This window comes from Lampris incognitus, chromosome 5 (assembly GCF_029633865.1).
Source record: "Lampris incognitus isolate fLamInc1 chromosome 5, fLamInc1.hap2, whole genome shotgun sequence".
Lineage (NCBI taxonomy): Eukaryota > Metazoa > Chordata > Actinopteri > Lampriformes > Lampridae > Lampris > Lampris incognitus.
The window spans coordinates 8,960,967-8,988,820 of NC_079215.1; the positions used below are offsets into that span (position 1 = coordinate 8,960,967).

A 27,854-nucleotide genomic window follows, 5' to 3' on the forward strand; every position below is an offset into this window, starting at 1 on the left:
GGGTAATTGGCCGGATACAATTGGGGAGGGGGAAGAAAAGGGAGGGGTTGACTCAATAGCAAGAAATTGTCCTCTTGTTTTGTTGTTGTTTAAAGTTAATAGAATATTGTGTTACGGTTGTCCCCTGGTCTCCAGCCTGATGAAAGACTACTTCTTCAAGCCTCCTATCAACAAGATCAGCCTCAACTTCCTAGATAGACCCCTGGAGATGGCCTACCGCAGCAGCTACCAGGAGGAGGTACACACACACACACACACACACACACATACACACACGCACACACAGGACCGAATACTCTCTGCAAGACCGTTTTTAGACCCAGACTAGCACAGACCACCAACATTTTGATGTCACATTAATAATCACACCTAAACACACAACCAGCCAGCAGCCTTTGTGCTCCACTTGACTCCATCCTCTCACGTCCCCCTGCTGTTACATCAGCGTCATTGCCGGGCAGAAAAACAATTTTTAAACTGTCTCACAGTTAACATTCATAGTGTCTACATTAATAATTCAGAGAGCGTCTCGTCCGTATGGCCATCTCAGCCTGCGTGGCTCTGCTTTTCTGTCCACGCTGCAGAAGACAAGCTGGTCTCGGTCTCCATTTTCCTAAAACCCCGACCTCAGCGAAGCTCCTGCAGCCAACCATAAGCTTAGATAAAGACATCTGAGAACAAATGAGGCTTCTCGAATGAGTTTTTTATGACTCTAAAGATCACTGAGGCACATTTGTGATGATGGGTTACACAAATAAAACGGATTTGACTTGACCCCCTTGTTCACAAAGTGAAATCCCTCCCACCAAATCCATCCCCCAGACTTTACTGAACCCTATCAGAATGGTAGCTAGCTTCCTTACAAGCCCACTTAGCCTTGTCAGAAATTGCAGCTGTATCCTCGGGCGTTTCGAAAGTCATCATTTTTCTTAATCTCCCCCGTCGTTTGCGGACCCCTCCTCCCTCCGCCCCTGCAGGTGGTGAACCAGGTGCCGGTGCAGACTTTTGCCAGCACCACCTTCAGCTCCTTCCTGGACGTGCTCCTCAGCTGCTTTGTCTTCCTGGCTCTTAGCCTGGCGTGCTTTCTGCCCCCACTGGTCAGCCCCGCCATGGTGGGCCCTCCCGCCCCGACCGCCCTGGCCCTGACCCCCCTGGCGGGCCTGCTCGAGCTCACCTCCCTGGTGCTCTCCATACGGTGAGGACGAAAGGCAGATGATGAACAGATACAGCGGATATTAAAAGTCTACACACCCCTGTTAAAGTGGCAGGTTTTGGGCGTCCGGGTGGCGTAATGGTCTATTCTGTTGCCTACCGACAAGGGGATCGCCGGTTCGAATCCCCATGTTACCTCTAGCATGGTCGGGCATCCCTACAGGCACAATTGGCCGTGTCTGCAGGTGGGAAGCCAGATGTGGATATGTGTCCTGGTCGCTGCACTAGCGTCTCCTCTGGTCAGTCGGGGTGCCTGTTCGAGGGGGGGGGGATTGGGGGGGAATAGCGGGATCCTCCCACGCACTACGTCCCCCCCGGTGAAACTCCTCACTGTCAGGTGAAAAGCGGCTGGCGACTCCACATGTATTGGAGGAGGCGTGTGGTAGTCTGCAGCCCTCCCTGGATCGGCAGAGGGGGTGGAGCAGCGGCCGGGACGGCTCGGAAGAGTGGGGTAATTGGCCAAGTACAATTGGGGAGAAAAGGGGGGGAACAATCCAAAAAAAACCCCCCAAAACTTGGTTGTCTGATTTTGTTTGGTTCTTCTCTTCTTTACCCCTACTCCTCCTTGCCTCTTTCCCCTCACCTGTTCCCCTTTTTGCCCTCCGACCCCTTCTCTTCTCTGTCTCCAGTATGGCCTTCTGTCTGGAGGAGGTGCTGAACTGCACCCGCTCCCTGCTCAGGGTGGTCTCAGGCTGGGTCCCTCGCCATGTGATAGGAGCTGTGTTGATCTCTCTGCCCGCGATCTCCGTCTTCTCCCACTTCACCTGCAGCGCCCACCTGCCCCTCCAGGTAACGGGACCAACAGCCTGTGTGTGTGTGTGTGTGTCTGTGTGTGTGTGTGTGTGTGTGTGTGTGTGCACGTGGTTGGGCTGATATGTCAAAATTTTTCCCATCCCCTACTTCTGTCAGCAACTGCTGATGTATTTTGGAGACAGACAGACAGATAAGACAGACGTTCCAGCACTGACCACAGTGTTTGGTTGAAACGTTTGTTCGTTTCTTTATTGAAATTTTAAAAAAGATATAGAAAATTTTCAATGAAAATTATGACAATTTTAAAATGAAAATTTGAATATGAACATTTTGAAAAAGATACAATATATAATGTGAAGGAGAATGTGAAGGAGAATTGCCCAACAAAACCCTGGGGGGCTTGAACAGCGGCATTCTGCAGGCACAGCAGTGCGGTACGCACAACCTGTATGTGTATCTGTCAATCATCCCAGACACGGCAAGAGACGCAGACACAGTTCAGCACGGCACCCGACAACGGTGCATCCCATGACCACCCATGCTACACAAGTAACAACCAGCCAGTCACAAGACACTCACACACACGATACATGCAAGTATACACAAACACTATCATTAACACACTAAGAACAGACACTCGTGTGATATGGCGTAGTTTTCATAAGACAAGACAGATAAAGGAGAAAATAAGCACACACACATATGTGTGTGTGTGTGTGTGTGTGTAATGACCACAGATGTGTCGACTCGCTAGTTCACGTCCCAGCTGAGGCGGTTCCCGGGCTGTTCCCAGAATTCGGTAAATATACACTACCGTTCAAAAGTTTGGGATCACCCAAACAATTTTGTGTTTTCCATGAAAAGTCACACTTATTCACCACCATATGTTGTGAAATGAATAGAAAATAGAGTCAAGACATTGACAAGGTTAGAAATAATGATTTGTATTTGAAATAAGATTTTTTTTTACATCAAACTTTGCTTTCGTCAAAGAATCCTCCATTTGCAGCAATTACAGCATTGCAGACCTTTGGCATTCTAGCTGTTAATTTGTTGAGGTAATCTGGAGAAATTGCACCCCACGCTTCCAGAAGCAGCTCCCACAAGTTGGATTGGTTGGATGGGCACTTCTTTGAGCAGATTGAGTTTCTGGAGCATCACATTTGTGGGGTCAATTAAACGCTCAAAATGGCCAGAAAAAGTGAACTTTCATCTGAAACTCGACAGTCTATTCTTGTTCTTAGAAATGAAGGCTATTCCATGCGAGAAATTGCTAAGAAATTGAAGATTTCCTACACCGGTGTGTACTACTCCCTTCAGAGGACAGCACAAACAGGCTCTAACCAGAGTAGAAAAAGAAGTGGGAGGCCGCGTTGCACAACTGAGCAAGAAGATAAGTACATTAGAGTCTCTAGTTTGAGAAACAGACGCCTCACAGGTCCCCAACTGGCATCTTCATTAAATAGTACCTGTTAGAGCCTGTTTGTGCTGTCCTCTGAAGGGAGTAGTACACACCGGTGTAGGAAATCTTCAATTTCTTAGCAATTTCTCGCATGGAATAGCCTTCATTTCTAAGAACAAGAATAGACTGTCGAGTTTCAGATGAAAGTTCTCTTTTTCTGGCCATTTTGAGCGTTTAATTGACCCCACAAATGTGATGCTCCAGAAACTCAATCTGCTCAAAGAAGTGCCCATCCAACCAATCCAACTTGTGGGAGCTGCTTCTGGAAGCGTGGGGTGCAATTTCTCCAGATTACCTCAACAAATTAACAGCTAGAATGCCAAAGGTCTGCAATGCTGTAATTGCTGCAAATGGAGGATTCTTTGACGAAAGCAAAGTTTGATGTAAAAAAAATCTTATTTCAAATACAAATCATTTTTTCTAACCTTGTCAATGTCTTGACTCTATTTTCTATTCATTTCACAACATATGGTGGTGAATAAGTGTGACTTTTCATGGAAAACACGAAATTGTTTGGGTGATCCCAAACTTTTGAACGGTAGTGTATATAAAAGAAAAACAAGTGATATTCATAATAGGCCTTTACACATATATACATATGTGTGTGTGTGTGTATGTATATGTATATGCATGCTTATATGACAAAGGAAAATATTGGTTGGTTAGGGGAAGTGGTTTCAGGGCTGTCTTGATGCATGCTCAATAATCCAGGTAACAAAATCAAAGAAGGTTGAATCAGTTCATCTGGATGCAACGTTTACTGACGGGAACGTTTCATCACTCATCCAAGTGACCTCTTCAGTCTCAACTGACTGCAGGTGTCCCCACCCTTACAAACAATGCAGTGGCATCACGACCGAAACCAATGATCAGGTTCATGTGCAAATATGGGTGTGACCATTAACTAGGTCACGCCCATATTTGCATATGGAACTGCTCGTTGGTTTCCGTCGTTATGCCGCTGTGTTGTTTATAAGGGTGGGGACACCTGCAGTCGGTTAAGAGGTCACTATATGCCCCTTTTCCACTGCATGGTACCAGCTCGACTCAACTGTACTCGCTTTTTTTGGTTTTTCCGTTGGGCAAAAGTTAGGGATAGGACCTGGTACCCGGTCCTTTTTTTGGTACCGCCTCCGTCAAGGTTCCAAGTGAGCTGAGCCGATACTAAAAGGTGACATGAAAGTACCACTATAAATAAATAAATGAATAAATAAAATATAAATATATGTATTTTTATTTATATTTATTTAAATATAAATATAATATAAACACCAAAAACCACCGAATGCTCGGACAGAAATTGAACAGCTGTGTTTGTAACCAGGAAATGCCAAAGCGAGTCTTATGAAACTTGTATTATAGTTGATAATCTATGTAGAAAATTATTTGTTGTCAGTGAATCTCTTAGTTACACTAATATTGTTCATGTGAAGCACACATTTAGAGTTGGTCTTGTTGATTTAAAAAAAAAATAAATAAAACACTCGCGTGGGGCGCTGGTAGAGAAGGGAGGAAAAACTAGTCAACACGTCCACAAATGACCAGCGGGGCTTCGCCGTGAGGGGCGCTATCTTCAGTGGAAAACCAAATCCCAAAAAGTAAAGCGAGGAGAGTCGGATAGAGTAGAGTCGAGTTGGGCCAGTACCATGCAGTGGAAAAGGGGCGTTAGATGAGCGAGGAAACGTTTCTGTCGATGGACGTTGGGTTCGGGTGAACGGATTCAACCTCCTGTGATGACTTGAGGGCTGTTTTACACTGCTGTGAGGACAAATTCACAAAATATAAAGGCAGAGAAAGCCACATTTTGGACCCTCTGTAGAATATACTAAGCTGAGATTGGGAAGTATGGCACTCAACGTGCTTGTCTGTCCATCGCTTTGTTTTCTAAAATGTATATCATTGGATAGATTAGGGCGGCACGGTGGCATAGCGCGGTCGCCTCCCAACAAGAAGGTCCCGGGTTCGACCCCCAACCTTGGGGGTCGTCCCGGGTTGTCCTCTGTGTGGAGTTTGCATGTTCTCCCTGTGTCTGCGTGGGCTTCCTCCGGGAACTCCGGTTTCCTCCCACAGTCCAAAGACATGTAGGTCAGGTGAATCGTGTTCAGTTTCAGCTGATACTGTTGCAGGCCTGATGCCTGTCCCGCTTCTGGGTGTTACACTAAATCATTGATAATTAACTGAAGACCACCACTACTGCATTTACTCCTACCACCACTACTATTCAGTTCAATTCAACTCAATTCAATTTGTTGTCATTATAAACAGTGTGCACGTACATGTTAAAAATGAAACGAGGGCTGTGGCTTCACCAAACAGTGCAAGGCAGACGCAGACAAACACAGTATAAGATATACACACAAAAGCTGAAATAAGTTAAAAAAAGAGCTGGAGTACAAAATATTTAAAAATATCCACAGACATTCAGTGGGTGGCCAGGTTCAGGTGGGCAACAGCTTGTGGAAAGAAGCTGTTTTTGAGCCTGGCGGTGCGGGTTCTGAGGCTCCTGTAGCGCCTCCCAGAGCACAGGGGGGGGGAGGACAGTCCGTGGTTGGGGTGGGTGGGATCTCTGCTGATGCTCAGACCCCTTCGAAGGCAGCGTTTGTGATAAATGTCCTTTATGGCTGGGAGCTGGGTACCGGTGATATGCTGGGCCGCCTTGACGACCCGCTGCAGAGCTTTCTGGTCTACTGAGGTGCAGCTGCCGTACCACACTGAGATGCAGATGGTCAGGATGCTCTCTGTGGTGCAGTGGTAGAAGTTGGGGAGAATTTTGGGGGGTAGACGGGCGCTCCTCAGCCTCCTCAGGAAATGCAGGCGTTGTTGGGCCTTTACTGTTATCACTGCTACTTCCAAAATTACTACTATGGTGTGTGCATGGGGATATTCACAAGCATCCGGTGGTGGCCGTCGAAAAGAGATATCTAGAAAAAAAAAGCATAAAGTCCAGGCTGCGGTTAGTTCCTGCCTGTCACGGCCCCATTTATTAGACTTAGATTGGCCGGGGTCTGTTACGTTGGTGAGGGAGACAGCGGGGCTGCGACCACGACAGCCAGGGTTGGCGCGCGGTGCCAAGTGGGGACGCGAGCTCATCCGAGTCAGGCGAGGGGGAATCGACCAGGGTTCCGGTGGCCCCCCCCCCCCAGCAGAGGAATTCCCCATCAAGCAGACTCGGGATGACACGCTGTGCTTTGCCTTTGCCTGTGTGGTGACCGTCGACGGTCCGCCGGTGCGCCCAAGCGCCACGCTCACTCCACCTTATTTTGCATTTATTAGAGACCTGTCATATCAAGTGAGTCGCGACACTCGAGCCGGGCAATAAACCACGCAGTTTTCAGTACCGAAAGTCAGCTGGGAACTGGTCTTCCAGGATCCCATTACAACCCCATGGCAGGTCACCTCAGTTACAATAACGCACGTGACCAAATAACGGCTCGATTTTACTGGCCAGGCATTCACAGCGACGTACAGCGGTGGTGTGCGTCTTGCCAGGAATGTCAATTGGCAAACCTGCCGGCCACCCCAAAAGCGTCATTGCATCCCATTACCATTAATTGAGGTCCTGTTGGAATGTGTTGGCATCCACCTCTCTCGGCCATTAGATCAGAGCACATGGAGATATCACTTCGTGTTAGTCATAGCGGATTACGCAGTGCGCTGTCCTGAAGCCGTGCCGTTGCACAACATCTCAGCTAAAAGCATTGCCCAGGCACTGGTCCTTGTAATCTCCTGCGTTGGGACTCCTGAAAGACATCAGAATCATGTTTATTGGCCATTTAGGTTTGCACATACATGGAGTTTGACATCAGTTTCGTGGCTCTCTCAGTGTACTTAACACAGAATAACAACACTACAACACAACAACCTTCAGATATGTACACAAAGGTTGACTTATACAGGCGATTTCACCCGTATAAGACAATCCTTATGTATTTATGAGTTGATAAGGTACAGTGGTGCAGAGAATACATATCAGAGATGCTGAAATAGATGTTAGCAGGTTACTTACATACATGCCTGAGGTAGATGGACATGACAGAGCGTACCAGTATATGTACAATGTACAGTGCAGTATATACAACATGGTTGGCTTTATTGACAGTGTTAAGTGTTCCTTTGAATGAGAGCCCACGGAAAGAAACTCCTTTTATATCTGCTTGTTTTGGGGTACAGTGCTCTGTAGCAACTACCAGAGGAGAGGAGTTGTAACAGGTTGTGGCAAGGTTGTGATGGGTCTGCAGGGAGTTTGCATGCCTATTTCCTGAGTCTGGAGGTGTATAAGTCCTGAATGGAGGGCAGGTTGGAACCAAGGATTTTCTCTGCAGACCTAACTGTCCGTTTTAGTCTGTCCCTGTCCTGTTTGGTGGGCGAACCAAACCAGACAGTGATGGATATGCAGATTCTGACAGACCAGGGCACAACATTTATGTCACACATACTATGCAAACTATACGAGTTATTGATCATTAAATCGATCTGCACAAGTGTGTATCACCCCCAAATGGATGGGCTCGTGGAGAGATTTAATTCTACTGCTACTTTCGGCTGCTCCTGTTCAAGGTCGCCACAGTGCATCATCCGTTTCCATCTCTTCCTGTCCTCTGCATCTTCCTCTGTCACACCATCCACCTGCATGTCCTCTCTCACCACATCCATAAACCTCCTCTTTGGCCCGCCTCTTTTCCTCTTCCCTGGCAGCTCCATATTCAGCATCCTTCTCCCAGTATACCCAGCATGTCTCCTCTACACATGTCCAAACCATCTCAATCTTGCCTCTCTTGCTTTGTCTCCAAACCGTCCAACCTGAGCTGTCCCTCTAATATACTCGTCCCTAATCCTGTCCTTCTTCGTCACTCCCAACAAAAATCTTAGCATCTTCAACTCTGCCACCTCCAGCTCCACCTCCTGTGTTTTTGTCAATGCCACCATCTCCAAACCATATAACATAGCTGGTCTCGCGACCATCTTGTAAACCTTCCCTGCCATGCTTGCTGGTACCCTTCTGTCACAAATCACTCCTGACACTCTTCTCCACCCTGCCTGCACTCTCTTCTTCACAGCTCTTCAGCACGCCCCGTTACTTTGAACAATTGACCCCAAGTATTTAAACTCATCCACCTTTGTCACCTCTACTCCTTGCATCCTCAACATTCTGCTGTCCTCCCTCTCATTCACGCATAGGTATTCCGTCTTGCTGCTCCTGACTTTCATTCCTCTTCTCTCCAGTGCATACCTCCACCTCTCCAGGCTCTCCTCCACCTCTCCAGGCTCTCCTCCACCTGCTTCCTACTCTCACTACAGATCACAATGTAAACATCAACAAACGCAAACATCATCATCCACAGAGACTCCTGCCGGATCTCGCCCGTCAACCTGTCCATCACCACTGCAAACAAGAAAGGGCTCAGAGCCGATGCTTTTTGTAATTCCGCCTCCACCTTGAACCCATCTGTCATTCCTACCACACACCTCACCACTGTCGCACTGCCCTCATACATATCCTGCACCACTCCTACATACTTATCTGCCACTCCTGACTTCCTCATACAATACCACACCTCCTCTCTCGGCACCTTGTCATATGCTTTCTCTAAATCTACAAAGACACAATGTAACTCCTCCTGGCCTCCTCTATACTTCTCCATCAACATTCTCAAAGCAAACATCACATCTGTGGTGCTCTTTCATGGCATGAAACCATACTGCTGCTCGCTAATCGTCACCTCTCCTCTTAACCTAGCTTCTATTACTCTTTCCCATATCTTCATGCTGTGGCTGATCAACTTTATACCTCTGTAGTTGCTGCAGTTCTGTCCATCACCCTTGTTCTTGAAAATCGGCACCAGTATGCTTCTTCTCCACTCCTCAGGCATCCTCTCGCTTTCCAAGATTGTGTTAAACAATCTGGTTAAAAACCCCACTACCATCTTTCCTAAATATCTCCATGCCTCCACAGGTATGTCATCTGGACCAGCCGCCTTTCCACTCTTCATCCTCTTCATAGCTGCCCTCACTTCCTCCTTGCTAATCCACTGCACTTCCTGATTCACTATCCCTACATCATCCAACCTTCTCTCTCTCTCATTTTCTTCCTTCATCAGCCCCTCAAAGTACTCCTTCCACCTTCTTAGCTACTCTCCTCGCTTGTCAGCACATTTCCATCTCTATCCTTGATCAGCCTAACCTGCTGCACATCCTTCCCAACTCGGTTCCTCTGCCTTGCCAATTGGTACAAGTCCTTTTCTCCTTCCTTAGTGTCTAACCTGTCATACAACTCACCATATGCCTTTTCCTTTACACTGCATCTCCTTGTACTCCTGTCTACTTTCTTCAACTGTCTGACTATCCCACTTCTTCTTTGCCAGCTTCTTTCTCTGTATAATTTGCTGTACTTCTTCATTCCACCACCACCAAGTCTCCTTGTCTTCCTTCGTCTGTCCAGATGACACACCAAGTACCTTCCTAGCTGTCTCCCTCACTATTTCTGCAGTGGTTGCCCAACCATTCAGCAGCTCTTCACTACTACCCAGTGCCTGTCTTAACTCCTCCCTGAGCTCCACACACAACAGTCTTCCTTCTTCATCTTCCACCGTTTTATCCTTGGCTCTGTCTTTACTCTCTTCCTCCTTCTTGGTCTCCAAAGTCATCCTACAGACCACCATCCGATGCTGCCTAGCTACGTTCCCCCCTGTCACCACCATGCAGTCTCCAATCCCTTTCAGATAGAGCCTTCTGCATAAGACATAGTCCACCTGTGTGCACTTTCCTCAACTCCTATACATCACCCTGTGTTCCTCCCTCTTCTTGATATATGTGTTCACCACAGCCATTTCCATTCTTGTTGCAAAATCCACCACCATCTGTCCTTGCATATTCCTCTTCTTGACACCATACCTACCCATCACCTCCTCATCACCTCTGTTCCCTTCACCAACATGCCCATTGAAGTCCGCTCCAATCATCACTCTCTCCTCTTTGGGAACACCTTCACCACTTCATCCAACTCACTCCTGAATTCTTCTTTCTCTTCCATCTCACACCCAACTTGCGAGGCATATGCGCTGATAACATTCATCAATACACCTTCGATTTCCAGCTTCATACTCATCACTCTGTCCAGCACACTCTTCACCTCCAATACACTTTTGACATACTCTTCCTTCAGGATTACCCCTACCCCATTTCTCCTCCCATCCACACCATAGTGGAAGAGTTTGAGCCCACCTCCGATGCTCCTGGCCTTACTCCCCTTCCACCTGGTCTCTTGCACACACACACACAGTATATATCTACCTTCCTTCTCTCCATCATATCAGCCAGCTCTCTCCCTTTACCAGTCATAGTGCCAACATTCAAAGTTACGACTCTCACCTCCACACTCCTACCCTTCCTCCTCTCCTGCTGCCTCTGGACATGCCTTCCCCCCTCTCCTTTTCCTTCTCCCAACAGTAGCATAGTTTCCGCCGGCACCCTGCTGGCCAATAGTACTGGTGGTGGTTGTTGATAACCCGGGCCCTTGACCAATCCAGTAAGGAAATCTGATATATGATCCGCATATTTGATTTGGCAAAGGTTTTATGTCTGATGCCATTCCTGACACAACCCTGCCCATTTATCCGGGCTTGGGACCGGCACTAAGAATTCACTGGCTTGTGCATCCTCAGTCGTTGGGTTTTAATAGAGATTTAAAATGATTTGTAAGTTCGTGCATCAGGATAGCCACAATTGGGATAAATTGTTGCACCCTCTGTTATTTGCAGTACGGGAGGTTCCCCAGGTCTCCGCAGGGTTTTCCCCTCTTGAGTTGCTGTTTGGCAGAACCCTGAGAGGTGTGTTGGACCTGATTAAAGAAAGCTGGGAGAGTGGTCCATGCGCCAGTAAAAACGAAGTGCAATACGTCCTAGACCTGAGAGCAAAACCCCATACACTTGGGCAGATATCGCGGGAGAAGTTGCTCCAGGAACGTCACCAGCGCCTGTATAACAGAAGAGTGCGACTGTGTCAATTTGCACTGGTCAAAAAAGTCCTCGTATTACTTCCGATTTCCAGCTCCAAATTGCTCACCAAGTTGCAAGGACCCTTTGTGGTCACACGGCGAGTTGGGGATGGCAGCGATGAGGTTGTGTGTAATAACAGGGCAGGTGCAACACAGATTCGGAGAGAGGCTGTCCCGGGTTTCTCTGGCCATGGTGTCATCAGAGAGAGATGAGTCGGGGCCGGAGGTACAAAAAAAACCCCAACAATCCTGCCTCCCTCCATTGTGAGAACCAGCTCTCATCCCGCCAGGAAGCCGAGGTTGCTGCATTGCGACAGCACTTTGCTGATGTGTTCGTCCCCTTGCCAGGATGCACGAGTGGCCAGTAGACTAGAAAAGCGCTGTATAGATGCGGTCCATGTAAGTATGCTGCTCCCTTTGCTTGGAGTCAGTTGCAAAACGACCTGAATCTTTGGGAGCTAGTCTCGTTGGATGCATTTAAAGTACTTCTTAATGATTTGGAGGCAGGCATATCTGGCTGCAGATATTCTAACTGATTTACATTGCCCCTGTGTGGTCCCTGATGTTGATGGATATTTTTGATATGTTATGATTCTGTAATTTTCTAAATTCTTATTGCAAATTGTTACATGTATGTATGTCTGCAACCCTATTAATTGTGCTGCTACCTGTCTTGGCCAGGGCCTTGTAAAAGGTTTTTAATCTCAATGAGTCTTTTCCTGGTTAAATAAAACTAAAAAAAATATATAGACGGTTCATCCCCACCTTTGCGGAGTTAACCGGTCCCCTGACCAGCCTCACCCAAAAGATTGCCTCAGTTCCAGTCCAGCAGACGGAGCAGTGTCAGGTGGCGTTTGAGAGGGTTAAACAGGCCCTCTGTGGGGAGCCACTGCTCCACACGCCTAACTACTCTTGTCCCAGGAGGTGGAGGGAATTGATCGCCCAGTGCTTGTACATAAGCCGCAAGCTGGTGGAGAGGGATCAGAGGTACAGTGCCTGGCCATCAGGCACTTCTTTTGGGCGGGCGGTGCCCCTCGCATTTACCTCCTGGGGTGCTCATTCACCCTCTGTTCGGCCCATGCCCCGCTCCAGTGGCGCCACCGCATAAAAGACGCCAACGTGCTGATCACCCGTTGGTATCTGGCGTTACAGCCGTTTAAGTTCAAGGTGGTCCTTAGGTCGGGGACGCGGATGGTCGTTGCCGATTTCCTGTCTCTGTCGGGGAAGTTGGCCGTTGGCCGGATGTGGCCTAGGCCTAAGTCGGGCGGTGGGGATATGTGGCAGTGGGGTGTGGTTTAGCCTCGGCTACAAGCGGAAAGGGAGGGGGGTCGGGGGAGAGCAGATGCAGTAGCGATCAGCCTCAGGTGTGTGTCAAACAACTAACCTGTCCTCTTATATACTGCAGTCAAGCTTAGGTCCTGGGCTGACAGCTACCTGAGTGAACATAGCAAACAGTCAGAGAGAAAAACGAAGAGACGGGGAAGGCTCCGACAACGCTGAGCATCAGCCCGTGCAGCGTACGAGCAAAGATATTCATTCATAGTGAATAAAAGGAACACTGTGTTTTTGCTAATCCGTGTCCGTCCTCCATCTCTGAACCCTCCCAGTGGCCTACTCCTGTCACAAGATGCTTTTAGAGTAGTCGACTGTCAGCTTGCTGTAGCACTGATTGGACCTATAGAAAGAAAGCATCTTCCTCATCAGGTTTTGCATGTGGACCTTGGTCCCCTCTGAATCCACTATGTGGAAAAGTGGAGGCGCGACGCTGGTTTGCGACTTTTCGCGCCGCTTTGAGCCGAGGTTGAATAAGGCCGCGGTACACGTTCCCTTCCAGCCGCAAGCCCGCTGCTGCTGCTCGCAAGATTTTTTTGCCGTCTTAATTTCCTGTTTTCCACCGATACTCAACACCTGATTCCTTTATTCATTTTCCTCCCAGCCCCACCTCCCCTCTGTGTTTCTCGTTCTCCGCCTTCCGCTCTCTCTCCATCCCTTTAGGTGTTGCAGATCAAAGCGGTCGTCTTGGCGATGGTGGATAATTAGACACGGAGTTTTCTGGCCTTTTCTGCCTTTGAAGATGTTAGCGCCCAATAAGAGAGCTAATGGGGGGAATATGGCTGGGAGAGAGAGAGAGAGAGGGAGGATATGGCTGGGAGAGAGAGGGAGGATATGCATTGGGATGAGAGAGGGACACACATTATCCTCGGTGTCATCATTAACTGCTCTGAAAGGCCCGTATCACTACAGATGCCCGAGCATGCGATACGGTTAAACATATATGCTGCCTCAAATTCACCCACAAGCTGCAGGATACAGCACGGACACGATGTGACACAAGTCTGTGCAATTGTGTGTGTGTGTGTTCAGATGTTTTCAGTTTAGGATGGACCACAATTGCAGACCTGCAGAGCATCTCCAAGTTTCCCTGACCCTTTGTGACCCTGAAAATATCTATCCATGCTTTCGTTACTTTGAGAAAAGATGGTTAAATCCTAGAAATAATCTTGATAATTATGTGTCATTGTCTTTCCCTAATTTTTTTGTTTTTTGTGGAGGATGGAGGCGGGGTGGTGAGTTGCATTCGGTGTATCTTCTCTCAGTTTGAAAATCACTGTTGTTCCGTTCAGGTGACCATGTTCCTGTGCTGTGCCACCATCTTGGCCATCATTCAGTTCTGCCACTTCTGCCAGCTGAGTTTCTGGATGCGCTCAGCCCTCGCCACCGTTACAGGGGCCACCCTCCTACTGCTGCTCTATAGCCCCCTCCATAGGACTAGGTGAGCATCTGCATTCTGCACACAAACACACATTCCATGCAAACAAACATGCCCGTCGTCCAAACAGCACTCTCTGGTGCATGCACAGAAACACACAGATATCAAAAGATGCATGCGGCTGCAAAGAAATCCAGACATACAAATCTGTTTATGCAAACATGTCCCAATGCCATTATATTTTTTTGTATGTACTTTAGTCAGTAGTCCATACTAAGGGCATGTAATATTTCCATGAGTTAACAAAGGCTCGCACAGACTGAGCTCATTTAGGTGTATTATAACTGAAAGAGTCAAGTTGTAGTAAATCCTGAACTTAAGGCTTAGTAAATATATGCGAGGTAATAGCAATCTTAGCCATTTGCAAGTAGTTAATGTCAGACAAAAGCCATTGAACTTTGTGTGATGGAAATAGCGTACATCTGTGTGGATGTGCATAGACGCGCTTCCGTCCTCTTGTGTGCATACATACACCATTCAGCCAAAACATTAAAACCACCAGAGGCCACTGCCATCCAGGAATGCCAATACCTTGAAGGGGTGTACTTGGTCCGCAGCAGTGTTTTCAGGAGGTGGCATGTGTCAAAGTAACATCCATATGAATGTCAGGACCCACGGTTTCCCAGCAGAACATTGTCCAGAGCATCACTGGCTTGCCTTCTTCCCATAGTGCATCCTGGTGCCATCTCTTCCCCTGGTAAACTATGCACACGCACCTGGCTGTCCATATGATGTTAAAGAAAATGTGATTCATCAGACCAGTCCACTTCTTCCATTGCTCCATGGTCCAGTTCTGATGCTCATTTGCCCATTGTATGCACTTTCGGTGGTGGACAGGGGTCATCGTTGGGGACTCTGACTGGTCTGCGGCTACTCAGTCCTATACACAGCAAGCTGCAATGCACTGTGTCCTGAAACCTGTCTATCATAGCCAACATTAACTCTTCCAACAATTTGAGCTACAGTAGCTCTTCTGTGGGATCGGACCAGACTGGCTAGCCTTCACTCTTCACGCTCATTAATGAGCCTTTGGCACTCATGACACTGTCGCCAGTTCATCAGTTGTCCTTTGTTGGAAAATTTTGGTAGGTACTGACCACTGCATACCGGGAACACCGCACAAGACCTGCCTATTTGGAGATGCTCTGACCCAGTCATCTAGCCATCACAATTTGGAACTTGTCAGTTACTCAGACCCTTTTGCTTGCCAATTTTTCCTGCGTCCAAACACATCAACTTCAAGAGCTGGTTGTTCACTTGCTGCCTAATATATCCCACCCCTTGACAGATGCCATTGTAATGAGATAATCAATGTTATTCACTTACCTGTCAGTGGTTTTAATGTTTTAGCTGATCGGTGTATATGCACTACATGGCCAAAAGTATGTGGACAACCCAATATCAGGATATATGTGCTTGTTGAACACCTCATTCCAAAACCATGGACATTAATATGGAGTTGGTCCCCTCTTTGCTGCTATAACAATCCTCCACTCTTCTAGGAAGGCTTGCCACTAGATTTTGGACCATGGCTGTGAGGATTCGCTCCCATTCAGCCACAAGAGCATTAGTGGGATTTGGCACTGATGTTGGGGAGGAGACCTGGCTCGCAGTCGGCATTCCAATTCATCCTAAAGGTGTTGGATGGGGTTTAGATTCAGGGTTCTGCGCAGGCCAGTCAAGTTCTTCCACACCAGACTGTGCAAACCATGTCTTTATGGACCTTGCTTTGTGCACAGGGGCATTGTCATGCTGAAACAGGAAACTGGAACTGTTGCCACAAAATTGGAAGCACGCAATTCTCTAGAATGTCACTGTATGCTGTAACATTAAGATTCCCCTTCACTGGAACTAAGTGGTCTAGCCTAGACCATGAAAAGCAGCCCCAGACAACTATTCCTCCTCCACCAAACTTTACAGTTGGCACTGCATTCAGGCAAGTAGTGTTCTCCTGGCATCCGCCAAACCTAGATTCATCCGTCAGACTGCCAGATAGTGAAGCGCGATTCATCAGTCCATAGAACGCTTTTCCACTGCTCCAGGGTCCAACGGCGGTGTGCTTTTTACAACACTCGAGTCGACACTTTGCACATTGAGATCTCGGGCTTGTATGTGGCTGCTTTTCCACGGCAACCCATTTCATGAAGCTCTCGACAAACAACTCGCGTGCCGATGTTTCTTGCAGAGGCAGTTCAGAACTAGTAGTGGAGTGTTGCAACTGAGGAGAGACCATTTTTTAGCGCTTCAGCACTCACCGGTTCTGTTCTTCGGTCTTACGTAGTCTGCCGCTTCACAGCTGAGCTTTTGTTGCTCCCAGCCATTTCGATGTCACAATAACAGCCCTTTCAGTTGACTGGGGCAGTTCGAGCAGGGTAGAAATTTGACAAACTGACAAGTGCCACGTTGAAAGTCACCGAGCTCATCAGTACGACCCATTCTACTGCCAGTGTTTGTCGCAGGGGTGCCCAACCCCAGGCCTCGAGGGCCGCAGTGTCTGCGGGTATTCGTTCCAACCGTGCACTACACCGCCTGATTTAACTAATTCCTTTCCCTCCTTGGTCCCAAGAGGGGAGCTAATTAGTTAAATCAGGTGGTGTAGTGCATGGTTGGAACAAATACCCGCAGACACTTGCGGCCCTCGAGGCCTGGGGTTGGACACCCTACGGAGATTGCATGGTTGCATGCTTGATTTTATGCACCTGTTAGCAATGGGTGTGGCTGAAATAGCCAAAGCCACTAATTAAAAGGGGTGCCCACATACTTTTGGCCATGTAGCCTATGTGTCCATGTATTGCCTTATGTTTCTGTGTGAACCCATGCGTGTGTGTATTTGTGTGAGTGAATAGGTGTGTGTTGGTATAACCACTTCTATGTGACACGTTTCTCCTCTCTTTCAGCTCGGCTAACAACAGCTTGCCTGCAGTTGGGTGAGTGTCTCTGTGGAAACAGAAGTTCAACAGATGAGTGACATTTGAGAGGTTGATGGTAGCAAGAGCCCTCTTATGTTTTCTTAATCGTAGCCCTCACTGTCTCTCTCTCTCTCTTTCTCACACACTTTGTCTCTCCTCGTTGTCGCCACTCAGTCCTGTACTTTTCTACTCTTTAATTCCCTTTCTCTTTCACACACAATTGACCTCTTGCCACTGTAATGTTTGCTAGGTGTTGCAGCAGGAGGGATGACTCATGGCTGATGCAGATTAGCCTTTTGTGTTATAGCTGTACATTGGCTTGTTCCAAAGCCAAGGCATAGAGAAAGAATGCCAAATAGCTCTTCCCTTACCTTTTTTTTTCTTCTTAATTTTATCCTTTTTTCATTCTAATGTGGCATGTCCAATCCCCTATTTTCTCCTGCAGTCCTGGTGCACGACCCCTACTGTGTGGTTAGAGAGGGTATAGAAGCTGTACAGGCACCAGTGGCGGCTGGTGCTAAAAATGGGGGGGGGGGGCAATTTACCTTGGCGCAGCACACCTGACAGCTGCTTTAATGTCCACACAGTCACAGAGTTATTAAGAAGGACAATGTAGCCTATAGCTTTTATCAGGGTTCGTAGACGGTGGATGATTGACAGTCGAGACGAGGCGTGAGTGTGAACATGATTGACAGCCACGAGAATTGTCCAAACACATTAGATCAAAAAAACATTAAAACAATACCAATTCGCTGCCAATAAAAGTGGGAGTGTCTGGGGCAACACAGAACTACGGCCCATGGAAAATCTGATGAAACCAATCAGACAGCAGCCTCAGGTCACCTGCTCGCCACAAGTTTGAGGGCTTACATAAAGTATCGTTTGGCCGGCGCCCGTCACCCAGGAAGTATATGTATTCAGACAGGAATCAACCAAACACCATTTGGAACCAATATTTAATGGCTGCTGACAGGCGCTCACAGACTGAACAACACTTTTATTTTATAATTATACAGCTAAATTATATTTAACATGTTTAAGTAGATTTTCATCTCTTGATGTTTGAAGCGGGCGGTTCCCCAGCGCCCTGTACTGGCCAGCCGCCACTGACAGGCACCTCGCTACCTGTGGGAGTTGCTAGTCTCTAGCTGCAGGTTACTCATCCAGGGATGCGGCCAATTGCACTCCCTGGGATGCCCGGTTGAGCCGGAGGCAACGTTGCAGTTTGAACTGGAAACCTCTTCTCTTTATCATTATGCAATTCCACCTGCAGATCTTGTCTTCTAAGGCATGCAAAGTGAAGTACAGTTGTACAGATTAAGGCATAGATAATTAACGACACATCTTACTTTTGTTATCTGCCTTTCAACTAGGCTATTTTCTCTGAATCATCTCCGTGGGCTATGACGTTTGCGGAAGGCGTTGTGATCTGTAGCGAGAGTAGGGTGCAGGTGGAGGAGAGCCTGGAGAGGTGGAGGTATGCACTGGAGAGAAGAGGAATGAAAGTCAGGAGCAAGACGGAATACATATGCATGAATGAGAGGGAGGACAGTGGAATGGTGAGGATGCAAGGAGTAGAGGTGACGGGTGACGAAGGCATATGAGTTTAAATACTTGGGGTCAACTGTCCAAAGTAACGGGGAGTGCAGAAGAGAGGTGAAGAAGAGAGTGCAGACAGAGTGGATTGGGTGGAGAAGAGTGTCAGGAGTGATTTGTGACAGAAGGGTACCAGCAAGAGTTAAAGGGAAGCTTTACAAGATGGTCGTGAGACCGGCTATGTTATATGGTTTGGAGACTGGCACTGGCAAAAAGACAGGAGGTGGAGCTGGAGGTGGCGGAGTTGAAGATGCTAAGATTTTCATTGGGAGTGATGAAGAAGGACAGGATTAGGGACAAGTATATTAGAGGGACAGCTGAGGTTGGACGGTTTGGAGACAAAGCAAGAGAGGCAAGATTGAGATGGTTTGGACATGTGTGGAGGAGAGATGCTGGGTATATTGGGAGAAGGATGCTGAATATGGAGCTGCCAGGGAAGAGGAGAAGAGGAAGGCCAAAGAGGAGGTTTATGGATGTGGTGAGGGAGGACATGCAGGTGGCTGGTGTGACAGAGGAAGATGCAGAGGACAGGAAGAGATGGAAACTGATGAGCCACTGTGGCGCCCCCTAACAGGCGCAGCCGAAAGTAGTAGTAGTAGTAGTAGTATTTTCTCTGCGTCAACTGGACTGGGGCCCTCTGTTTCAGAGGTTCAGAAGTATACTTGCGAATTGCTGTGAATTTAACATTATTAAACGGGTTATTTCTTACCCAGTAGAAATTACATCTCATGATAATTTGTTTGTTTCCATGGCTACAATTCTGTCACTTTTGTTGCTTATGGTAGTTATTGATTGGTTGCCTGTGTGTGATGCTCATTCTTTTATATACCGTGACACCTTCTCAACCCTCTCTTATTTATAATTTTGCCACTTTATCTTTCATGTCTCTTCTTTCCCCCCTTTTTTTTTTTTGCTCAAAAAGGGAGTAGAGTCACTCGCCTTGTCATGTTGTGTTGCGATAGAGGGAATATGATATCTATGGATTAAGCTTAGGCCAGAGATCACACATGTAGCTCCAGATGTGTGGGGTTTAATTCTTCATCTGTCTCTGGTGAGCCTGTTTCGTGGTTTAAGTGAGAGAGGATTAATGTGGAAGACTTGAGAGAGAAAGTTGTGGCAGGGGAACATGTTGTTGTGGGGGGGGGTCTTACCCTTCCCAACTTCTCTCTCCAACCCAAACCCACCTTACCATCATCCTGTCATTGAGTCCTTGTCTCTCCCAGCTTGTGTACTTCTCTCCTCTAACCTTTTTCTGCATGTCTTTGTTGTTCTGCCCCCCCCTCCCATATTTTGCCATACCTCCATTTAACTTACACACAACAAACTGAACCCCATCCAGTCTGTCGTCTTATCCCCCGCTCCAAATAAATTATTTCTGGTACCACTCCATCTCATCTCATCATCTCCTTTCTTTTTCTTGTGTCAGGGGGAACCTCACTACATTGAATGGAGGCTGTCTAGCGTGGATGACTTCAGAACCAGGCCCAAACCCTCCTCTTCAACCTCTTGACCTCCTTGTCAAAGAGGCTGTTCTGGCCTTCTTCCTGCTACTCCTCCTGGTTTGGTTCCTCAACCGTGAGTTTCAGGTCAGCTACCGCCTCTATTACCATGGCAATGTGGAGGCAGACAAGCACCGCTCCAAAATTCAGACTATGCGGGATCAAGCGGAGTGGTTGCTAGGCAACATAATCCCCATCCATGTGGCTGAGCAACTCAAGGTATTTATTTGTTTTTGCCCAACTGCATAAACAGGCTAATGATACAAATCTCATGATAATTCTCATGATAAAGTTGATTTGTTCCTAGCATCCAGCGAGTGGCTTGCAATACACTTATTTTTGTGCAATCGTTTCTCAGCGGGCCCAGAGCTACTCCGAGAACCATGAAAATGTGGGTGTGATCTTTGCCAGCATTGTCAACTTCAGCGAGTTCTACGAGGAGAGCTATGAGGGTGGGAAAGAGTGCTACCGCGTCCTCAACGAGCTGATTGGAGACTTTGACGAACTCCTCCGCAAATCTGAATTCACCAATGTCGAGAAGATCAAGACTATTGGTTCCACCTACATGGCAGCATCAGGACTGAATGTCCAGCAGCTGGCTCACAGTAACCACGACCATCCGCATGCCCACTTGATGGCGCTATTCAATTTTGCCCTGGAGATGATGGGCGTCCTAGACGATTTCAACAAGAACATGTTGGGCTTTGGCTTCAAGCTCCGCATTGGATTCAACCATGGCCCGCTGACGGCGGGGGTGATAGGCACCACCAAGTTGCTCTATGACATCTGGGGGGACACGGTCAACATCGCCAGCCGGATGGACTCCACTGGTGTGGAGTGCCGGGTGCAGGTGAGTGAGGAGAGCCATGCTGTGCTCAGCACCATGGGTTTAGAGTTCGACTACAGAGGTACCGTAAATGTAAAGGGCAAAGGTCAAATGAGGACCTTCCTTTACCCCAAAAGTGGGGGGAACCTTTTGGGAAATCAAGAGCGGCTTGAGATGGGCAGCAGCCCTGCAGTCTCTGCCATGGTGCCACCAGCCAGTAAGACTTTTGAGTCTGTTGCCAAGGCAGCAGCTCCTCCTTGTTCCTCCTCTTCTCACACTCCTCCCTCCTCCACCACCTCCTCAAGCACTCCTCTACCCCAAAGCAGCATGATAGTTGGACCTCCAGGAGCCAGGCCAGAACCTGGTCAACCTGAGCCTGTGGAGGTAAGGGAGGAGGGATATAGGGACGCTCCAAAACTCTCTGGCCCATCTCCCACCACAGACCAACACCACCATCACCCCCCACAACTAGACCCAAAATCTGGTGCCACGCAAGTGCCCCCCACGTTCTCGCCGGCACCTCTCGCACTTGAAGAGAAAGAGGATGAAGGCGAGGAGGCCGATGAGCTGACATATCTCAATGAGGAGTTCTACTCACGTCTTTGATTCCCCCTGGTCCCTCTGACCTGTTCTCTCTGGCTGCTGTCTCTCAAGACACTGTCTAACCAGGACACTTTGGTTGGAGGTGTGAGACCCCTGCCTATAGGCGTTGGCGAGGGTGTCTCCTGCGTTTCCAGGAGTTCCAGGCGTGGATAAAGTCGAGGGAGTTGCTTTCTCCAGCTGCCTGGACATGAACCATGGCCAAAGATACGAGGGCTCCTACTATTCTTAATGGGAATGTGGCTTTGAAATGGAGGTGGGTTGGACCTGTGTTGAGCGCAGCAAGATGAAGTGGAGAAATGGCCGTAAGGGCGTCAGAAGGAAAGGGAGTATATTTGTTGTTGATTTTTTTTTTCCTTCCTCATTTGTTTCGTTAAGTGCCTTCAAGACTAGAAAACGTGAACCATCAAATAGGAGTATTGAACAAAAAGAAAATGTTTTAAACAATGTTTGTATAGGCTTTCCCTCTTAAGACTCAGATTTGGGAACGTGCTGTGGACTTCGTTACTTAGAGATTTTTGTCTTTTTTTTTCCCGGTTTGTCTTCAATGCAACTATTTGATAGAAATCATTATGGTCATGCCATATAATTTTATTTTAACTCGATCAGTCTTCACCCGACTTAAGGGGAAGAATTTTTAGATCCTATATAAGTGCCAGTGGAACGTGATGATCTTAACAGGGAATTATGGGTAGAATGAGGGGAATTTATAACAAGCAGTGTTAATTTATGTATTCTTCTTTCACACGAGGGCTTGATACAGTATTCATTCGTGCCAATCTCGATACAAAGGGACAAGCTAAAGCTCGCTACGTGGGCGGTAGCGTCGTAGCGGCTAAATGCACACAGAAGCACAGGTCTTGCACAAACAGTGTTTTCTTGACCACTTGTATTTGATAGCCATTACAATTATATAGCTTTTATCCGACGCCTGAAAGCACAAAACAAAATTAGATAAGGGAATATGTTAAAAAAAGGGATTTTTTTTTTAAAACTCGGATTATCACAAAAGTGGGAAGGCACTTTAAATTTATTTAAAGCAGAACTGTGAGTGACAATCGTCGCGTCGTGACCATCACAGATTTTAGCAGATTCGGGCCACGTCCGTTAACGTTGTCGAAGTGGAGAACGGACGCCGGCTGAGGAGCTCCCCTGGTTAACGTTTGACTGTGTTTAAAAGCTGACTTGACTTTTTGTGAATTTCCATCCGGTCGTACCTTCGTTCGGTCTCCCCACTACTCGATCAGCGTCGATCGACAGCCGATTATCGTCCGCCTCTTAAGGGGGGGGGGGGTCCGCTCTTAAGGGGGGGGGAGTCCAGTCTGAACTGCAGCCTCGGCGCTGAGGAGGCCCGCTACTGTATCCAGTTACTCATGTTGTGCCACTTTGAGAGAGTGATGTGTAGGTGCAATGCAACCTATCCTTCTGAGCTGATTCTTTTGTAGTGCCTAAAAATATAACAGTGTATTTTTGATGGATTTTTTTTTTGTTAAAGGTTGTGTTTTGTTTTTTTTCATTGATGTCATTGCAAGGATAGATCATGATTGTATGTGTGAGGAAATGATGCGCCTTGAGCAGTTGTGGCTGCATTTTTTTTAAAAACAAATTCCATACCCCCCCCACCCCCCCCGCCCCATATTATTGACAATTGACAGTTGTTTCATTCATTTTCTCATTGCCCTGTTGCCAGGAGTCAGATCGGATGTGCCCCATGGAATAACTCGGCATCTCGGAAGTTTTCTTTTTCTCGTCGCTCACTTTCGTCTTTATCCTCGATGGGATTCACTCTTTTCCCCCCACTCGTGCATGGTGTGTGTGTGTGTGTGTGTGTGTGCGCTGTACATGAACTTCCATGTGGATGTTCTTCATCTTCTCATGAACGTCATCCTGGGTCAAGTTCACTTATTTTTAGTGTCGTGATCTGGCGAGGATCAGCTTGTTCTAAACCTTTGCTTTGGGTGACGGCAAACAAAAAAAAAAAAACCCAACAACAACCGATAGTTTCGGTGACCAAAACATGCGCATCTGAAGACGTGGCATCACATTGATAAGTTAATGAGTACGAGTTTATGCTCAAAATCGATAACCGAAAAGGTCATTACTACTTGACACCAAAGGAAATCAATCCGCCGTATGACCACTGCTGGATTTTGTTGGCAGTTTGTGTTTTCTGCTGTTTTACCTGTAGAGCAGACCAACATGAACACAACTGCATCCCCCCCCCTTTTTTTTTCCCCTAGCGCAGTTGCCCCACAGCAAGAAGATCCTGGGTTCGAGCCCTGGGGTACTCCAACCTTGGGGGTCGTCCTCTGTGTGGAGTTTGCATGTTCTCCCCGTGTCTGCGTGGGTTTCCCCCCCACAGTCCAAAGACATGTAGGTCAGGTGAATCGGCCATACTAAATTGTCCCTAGGTGTGAGTGTGTGTGTGTGTCTGCCCTGACATTGATTGGCTACCTGTCCAGGGTGTTTCCCCACCTTCTTCCCAGTGACTGCTGGGATAGACTCCAGCACCCTAAGTAGGATAAGCAGCTTGGAAAGTGGATGGATGGTTGCATCCAGCCAATTACCCCACTCTTCCAAGGCCGTCCCGGTCGCTGCTCCACCCCCTCTGCTGATCCCGGGGGGGGGGGGGTCTGCAGACTACCACACGCCTCCTCTGATACATGTGGAGTCGCCAGCCGCTTCTTTTCACCTGACAGTGAGGCGTTTCACCAGGGGGGACATAGCGTGTGGGAGGATCATGCTCTTCCCCCCCAGTTCTCTCTCCCCCCTGAACAGGCACCCCGACCGACCAGAGGAGGCGCTAGTGCAGTGACCAGGACACACACCCACATCCGGCTTCCCACCCGCAGACATGGCCAATTGTGTCTCTAGGGACGCCCGACTGAGCCGGAGGTAACACGGGGATTCGAACCGGCGATCCCCGTGTTGGTAGGCAGCGGAATAGACCGCCACGCCACCCGGACGCCTCTGCATCCCTTTTTGTAGCGCAGGGAAACTAGCTTGACATTCATGGAAAGAATGAATGGGTCTCCCTACAAATTTTACGTCTCATGGGAAAGTCATGTGACCAAAACCTTGGCGGTGTATTCAGAAAGCATACGGAATTAATGTGCATATGTTTGTCCCTAATGACCCTCTTCCCTAATGAAGCAATTTGTCGCCAAAAAGTGTTTACCGTTTACTTCTGCAAGTGTGCACTTCTATTTTACAGAACCAGTGCCTCTAAAGAAGGAATCTTACTACTTATCGTCACCTTTATATGAGCTGAGCTCATCTTCGCCATTAAAAGGCCCGTGCCATTTGAGGTACTTGATGTAGAGAAGAAGTCATATATACTAAAGTATACTGTGATATCGTTAATATAGCACTCACATGTGATTATTTTGGTGTAGCCCACTGACAGGTTTGGGACCCCCTTTCATTTTATTCCATAGCTTTACAAACAAATTTGCTAATGAGCATTTTTCAAAAAAGGCCATACACACACCCACCCCAGACAGCATCCAGATGTGGGCCACTTCAGGCAATGATGCGGCACTGATGGTCTTCTTCTGGCCCTGACAAAATGGATGTGAGCCTGAAGTGGCCCACATGTATAATAGCAAATATGGCCCAAATATGCCAAATCACATGTGGGCCTTTTTCTGGCAAAGATGTGGTGCTCTGGGCAACATGTAATCTGGATGTGACCCTGAAGTGGCCCGTGTGGTAAATTGTGAATATGGCCCAAATATCTCAAAACAAATTTTGGCCACCTTTGGCAAATATGTGGCACATGCGGCATTGCTATGTGGACCGCAGTATGTGGGCCGGATGAAAGCGCCGGGTGTGGGACGGGTCCGGGCCACAGCAACTTTGCTATCTGGGACCTTATAGTCACACAGATAGTAATTAACCTTGAACACTGGTTTGATTGCCTTAATGATAATAAAAAAAACAGTATGGGATTTATAGAACCATATAAAATTGAAGTATATTTACACACACAATTGAAGAGTTTGAGTTATAAATGGAAAATAAGCATTTTTGTCTCTTTCAAGTGATTGTAATTGAAAATATAGACCGGTCTTACTCCAGCATTTACAGACATTACTGATGTAAACGAACCTTTTGCAGCATCAGAAAACATTAGATACTCAGATTAAGTTGTTGTTTAGTGTTAGTCCTCGTATCAAGAGACCTGTCAATCAATTTGGGAGTGACGACAAGTTCCAATCCTGTGTTTTTGTATTTAGTAGTTGACCCTTTTGATATCACCTTTAAATAACTAACGGCCCTATCCTTGCCTATTTGCAAAATCCAAAACAGGGCAAGGCGCAGTGGTTGGCACTTTCGCCCCACAGTAAGAGGGTCCTGGGTTCGAGCCCCGGGGTAGTCCAACCTAAGGGTTTGTCCCGGGTCGTCCTCTGTGTGGAGTTTGCATGTTCTCCCCGTGTCTGTGTGGGTTTCCTCCGGGTGGTCCGGTTTCCTCCCACGGTCCAAAGACATGTAGGTCAGGTGAATCGGCCTGTCCAGGGTGTCTCCCCCCCTGCCGCCCCGTGACTGCTGGGATCGGCTCCAGCATCCCGCGACCCTCAGAGCAGGATAAGCGGTTCGGATAGTGGATGGAAAATAGAGCAGTTGAGATGTTTTTACCGTAGTTGGGGTTGAAAGTGGAGCCATACATTTTTTTTTGGTGTTTTATAAATGTGTTCTGTCACCCAAAGTCTTAAGTTTGCCTATTCAAGCGCTTCAACAGACCGGCCCTCTAATTATAAATAATATACCGATAATAAACCGTCCACAGGAAGGTGAAAATGTGAGCCCCCCCACCCCCCTTCTTCTTTTTTTTTAAGGTAGCACAGATCTGCTCTCGGAGTAGTAATAGTGAATGCCATTGGCTGTGTGATCAGAAGGGCGGGGGTGGGGGGTGTATACGTATGTGTGACTTGGTTTGAACGAGGATGAACGATGCTGCCATTTTCATCTTTGCTGCCCGGCTTTTTGCCTTCTTCATCTGCAGTTCTTCTCTTTATAACTTTTATTTTTTTTAAATTTGACTTTTAACCACGTTGAACCAAAAACTTGTTTTGCTTGACTCCACTAGAGGAACACTTGATGCTTTGCTTATCGTGTCTGACCTTGATTAAGTTGTTATACGCAGACATCGTCTACTACACCCCCCCCCCCCAATCTTGATCGCTGATCTGTGTATGGGGGGGGGATTGCACAGAAAATGGTGCAACAGAAACAGCCCATCTTAGCAAATTTAGTCTGGTATTAAGTCTCAAAATGTTGTTTTCCTTGAAGCAAGTCATGTCTGCGGAGGGAGGGGGGGGGTGAGTTGGGGAGAATTTGTCATCCCATTTGTTCAGTCTTTAGATGGAGAAGATCACCGTGTAGGACCAACGTAATATCACGATTCAACAAAAAAAAAAAAATGGAAACAAGTTCATTTTCCAAACGAGTGAAATTATGTCACCCTACTTACCGATTGTTTCACTCGGTTTAAGGTTTTAATACTGAATACCAGACTAAATGATGAAGATGGGTGTGTTTTGCAGTAACAGCATCTGAATTCCCAGCGTGCTCAAGAAAACTGCCATTGAAATCAAATCCAATGAACACAGGTGAAAGGCATGTCTGTTGAAGGAATGTCATAATTTTACATAAAGGGAAAATGTACTTTATTGTACTTTATAAGCACTCGTTGAAATCTTTTTTCAGTCAATCTAACCCCTCACTCAATGGTATCAATTGCACACGTCCTTACACTATAAATTTGCCCGTAAATTCAACCCGAATGTGTTATTGACCACACTGGGACAAAGTATTAAATAAGGCAGAGTTGGTTGATTTGAAAATGTTTGTGCTTGTTTTATTCTCATGAAATCTGACAATACCATGTATGTTTTTGTGCACATTAACCATGTAACTTTTATCAGCACATGATCATAATCTGTACACATTTGCACAAAGCACTCGGTGTTTGTACATATGCATAGGTATTGTATGTCACATATGATTCCTTTTTTATATAAGTGCATGTGCCAGATTTTGATGTCATGAAAAAAAAAAACCAATGAAAAAGTGACACTCATTATCAAATGGTTCAAAGCGTTTCTGTTTGATTGAGCCTGAGAGCCATGGTTTCGTTTCCCTTTCCCCCCTGAATGAAAGCGTGGAAGAAGTAGACGGCGTACAGTGGCCCATACTATCTGTTTTTCCCTGTGGGATGAACTGGGTTTCAGT

At 47.2% G+C, this 27,854-nt stretch overlaps 1 protein-coding gene across 1 annotated transcript; it reads left to right on the forward strand.

Moving 5' to 3' along the window:
* The first annotated feature begins 138 nt into the window (after positions 1 to 138).
* On the forward strand, positions 139 to 23,171 carry LOC130112483 (adenylate cyclase type 9-like). Its single transcript, XM_056279862.1, has 7 exons — positions 139 to 238; positions 978 to 1,195; positions 1,842 to 2,001; positions 14,045 to 14,193; positions 17,088 to 17,117; positions 20,122 to 20,413; positions 20,553 to 23,171. Exons 1-7 carry the CDS (start codon positions 140 to 142, stop codon positions 21,624 to 21,626), a joined length of 2,022 nt encoding a protein of 673 aa, XP_056135837.1. The 5' UTR covers position 139; the 3' UTR covers positions 21,627 to 23,171.
* Positions 23,172 to 27,854: the final 4,683 nt, after the last annotated feature.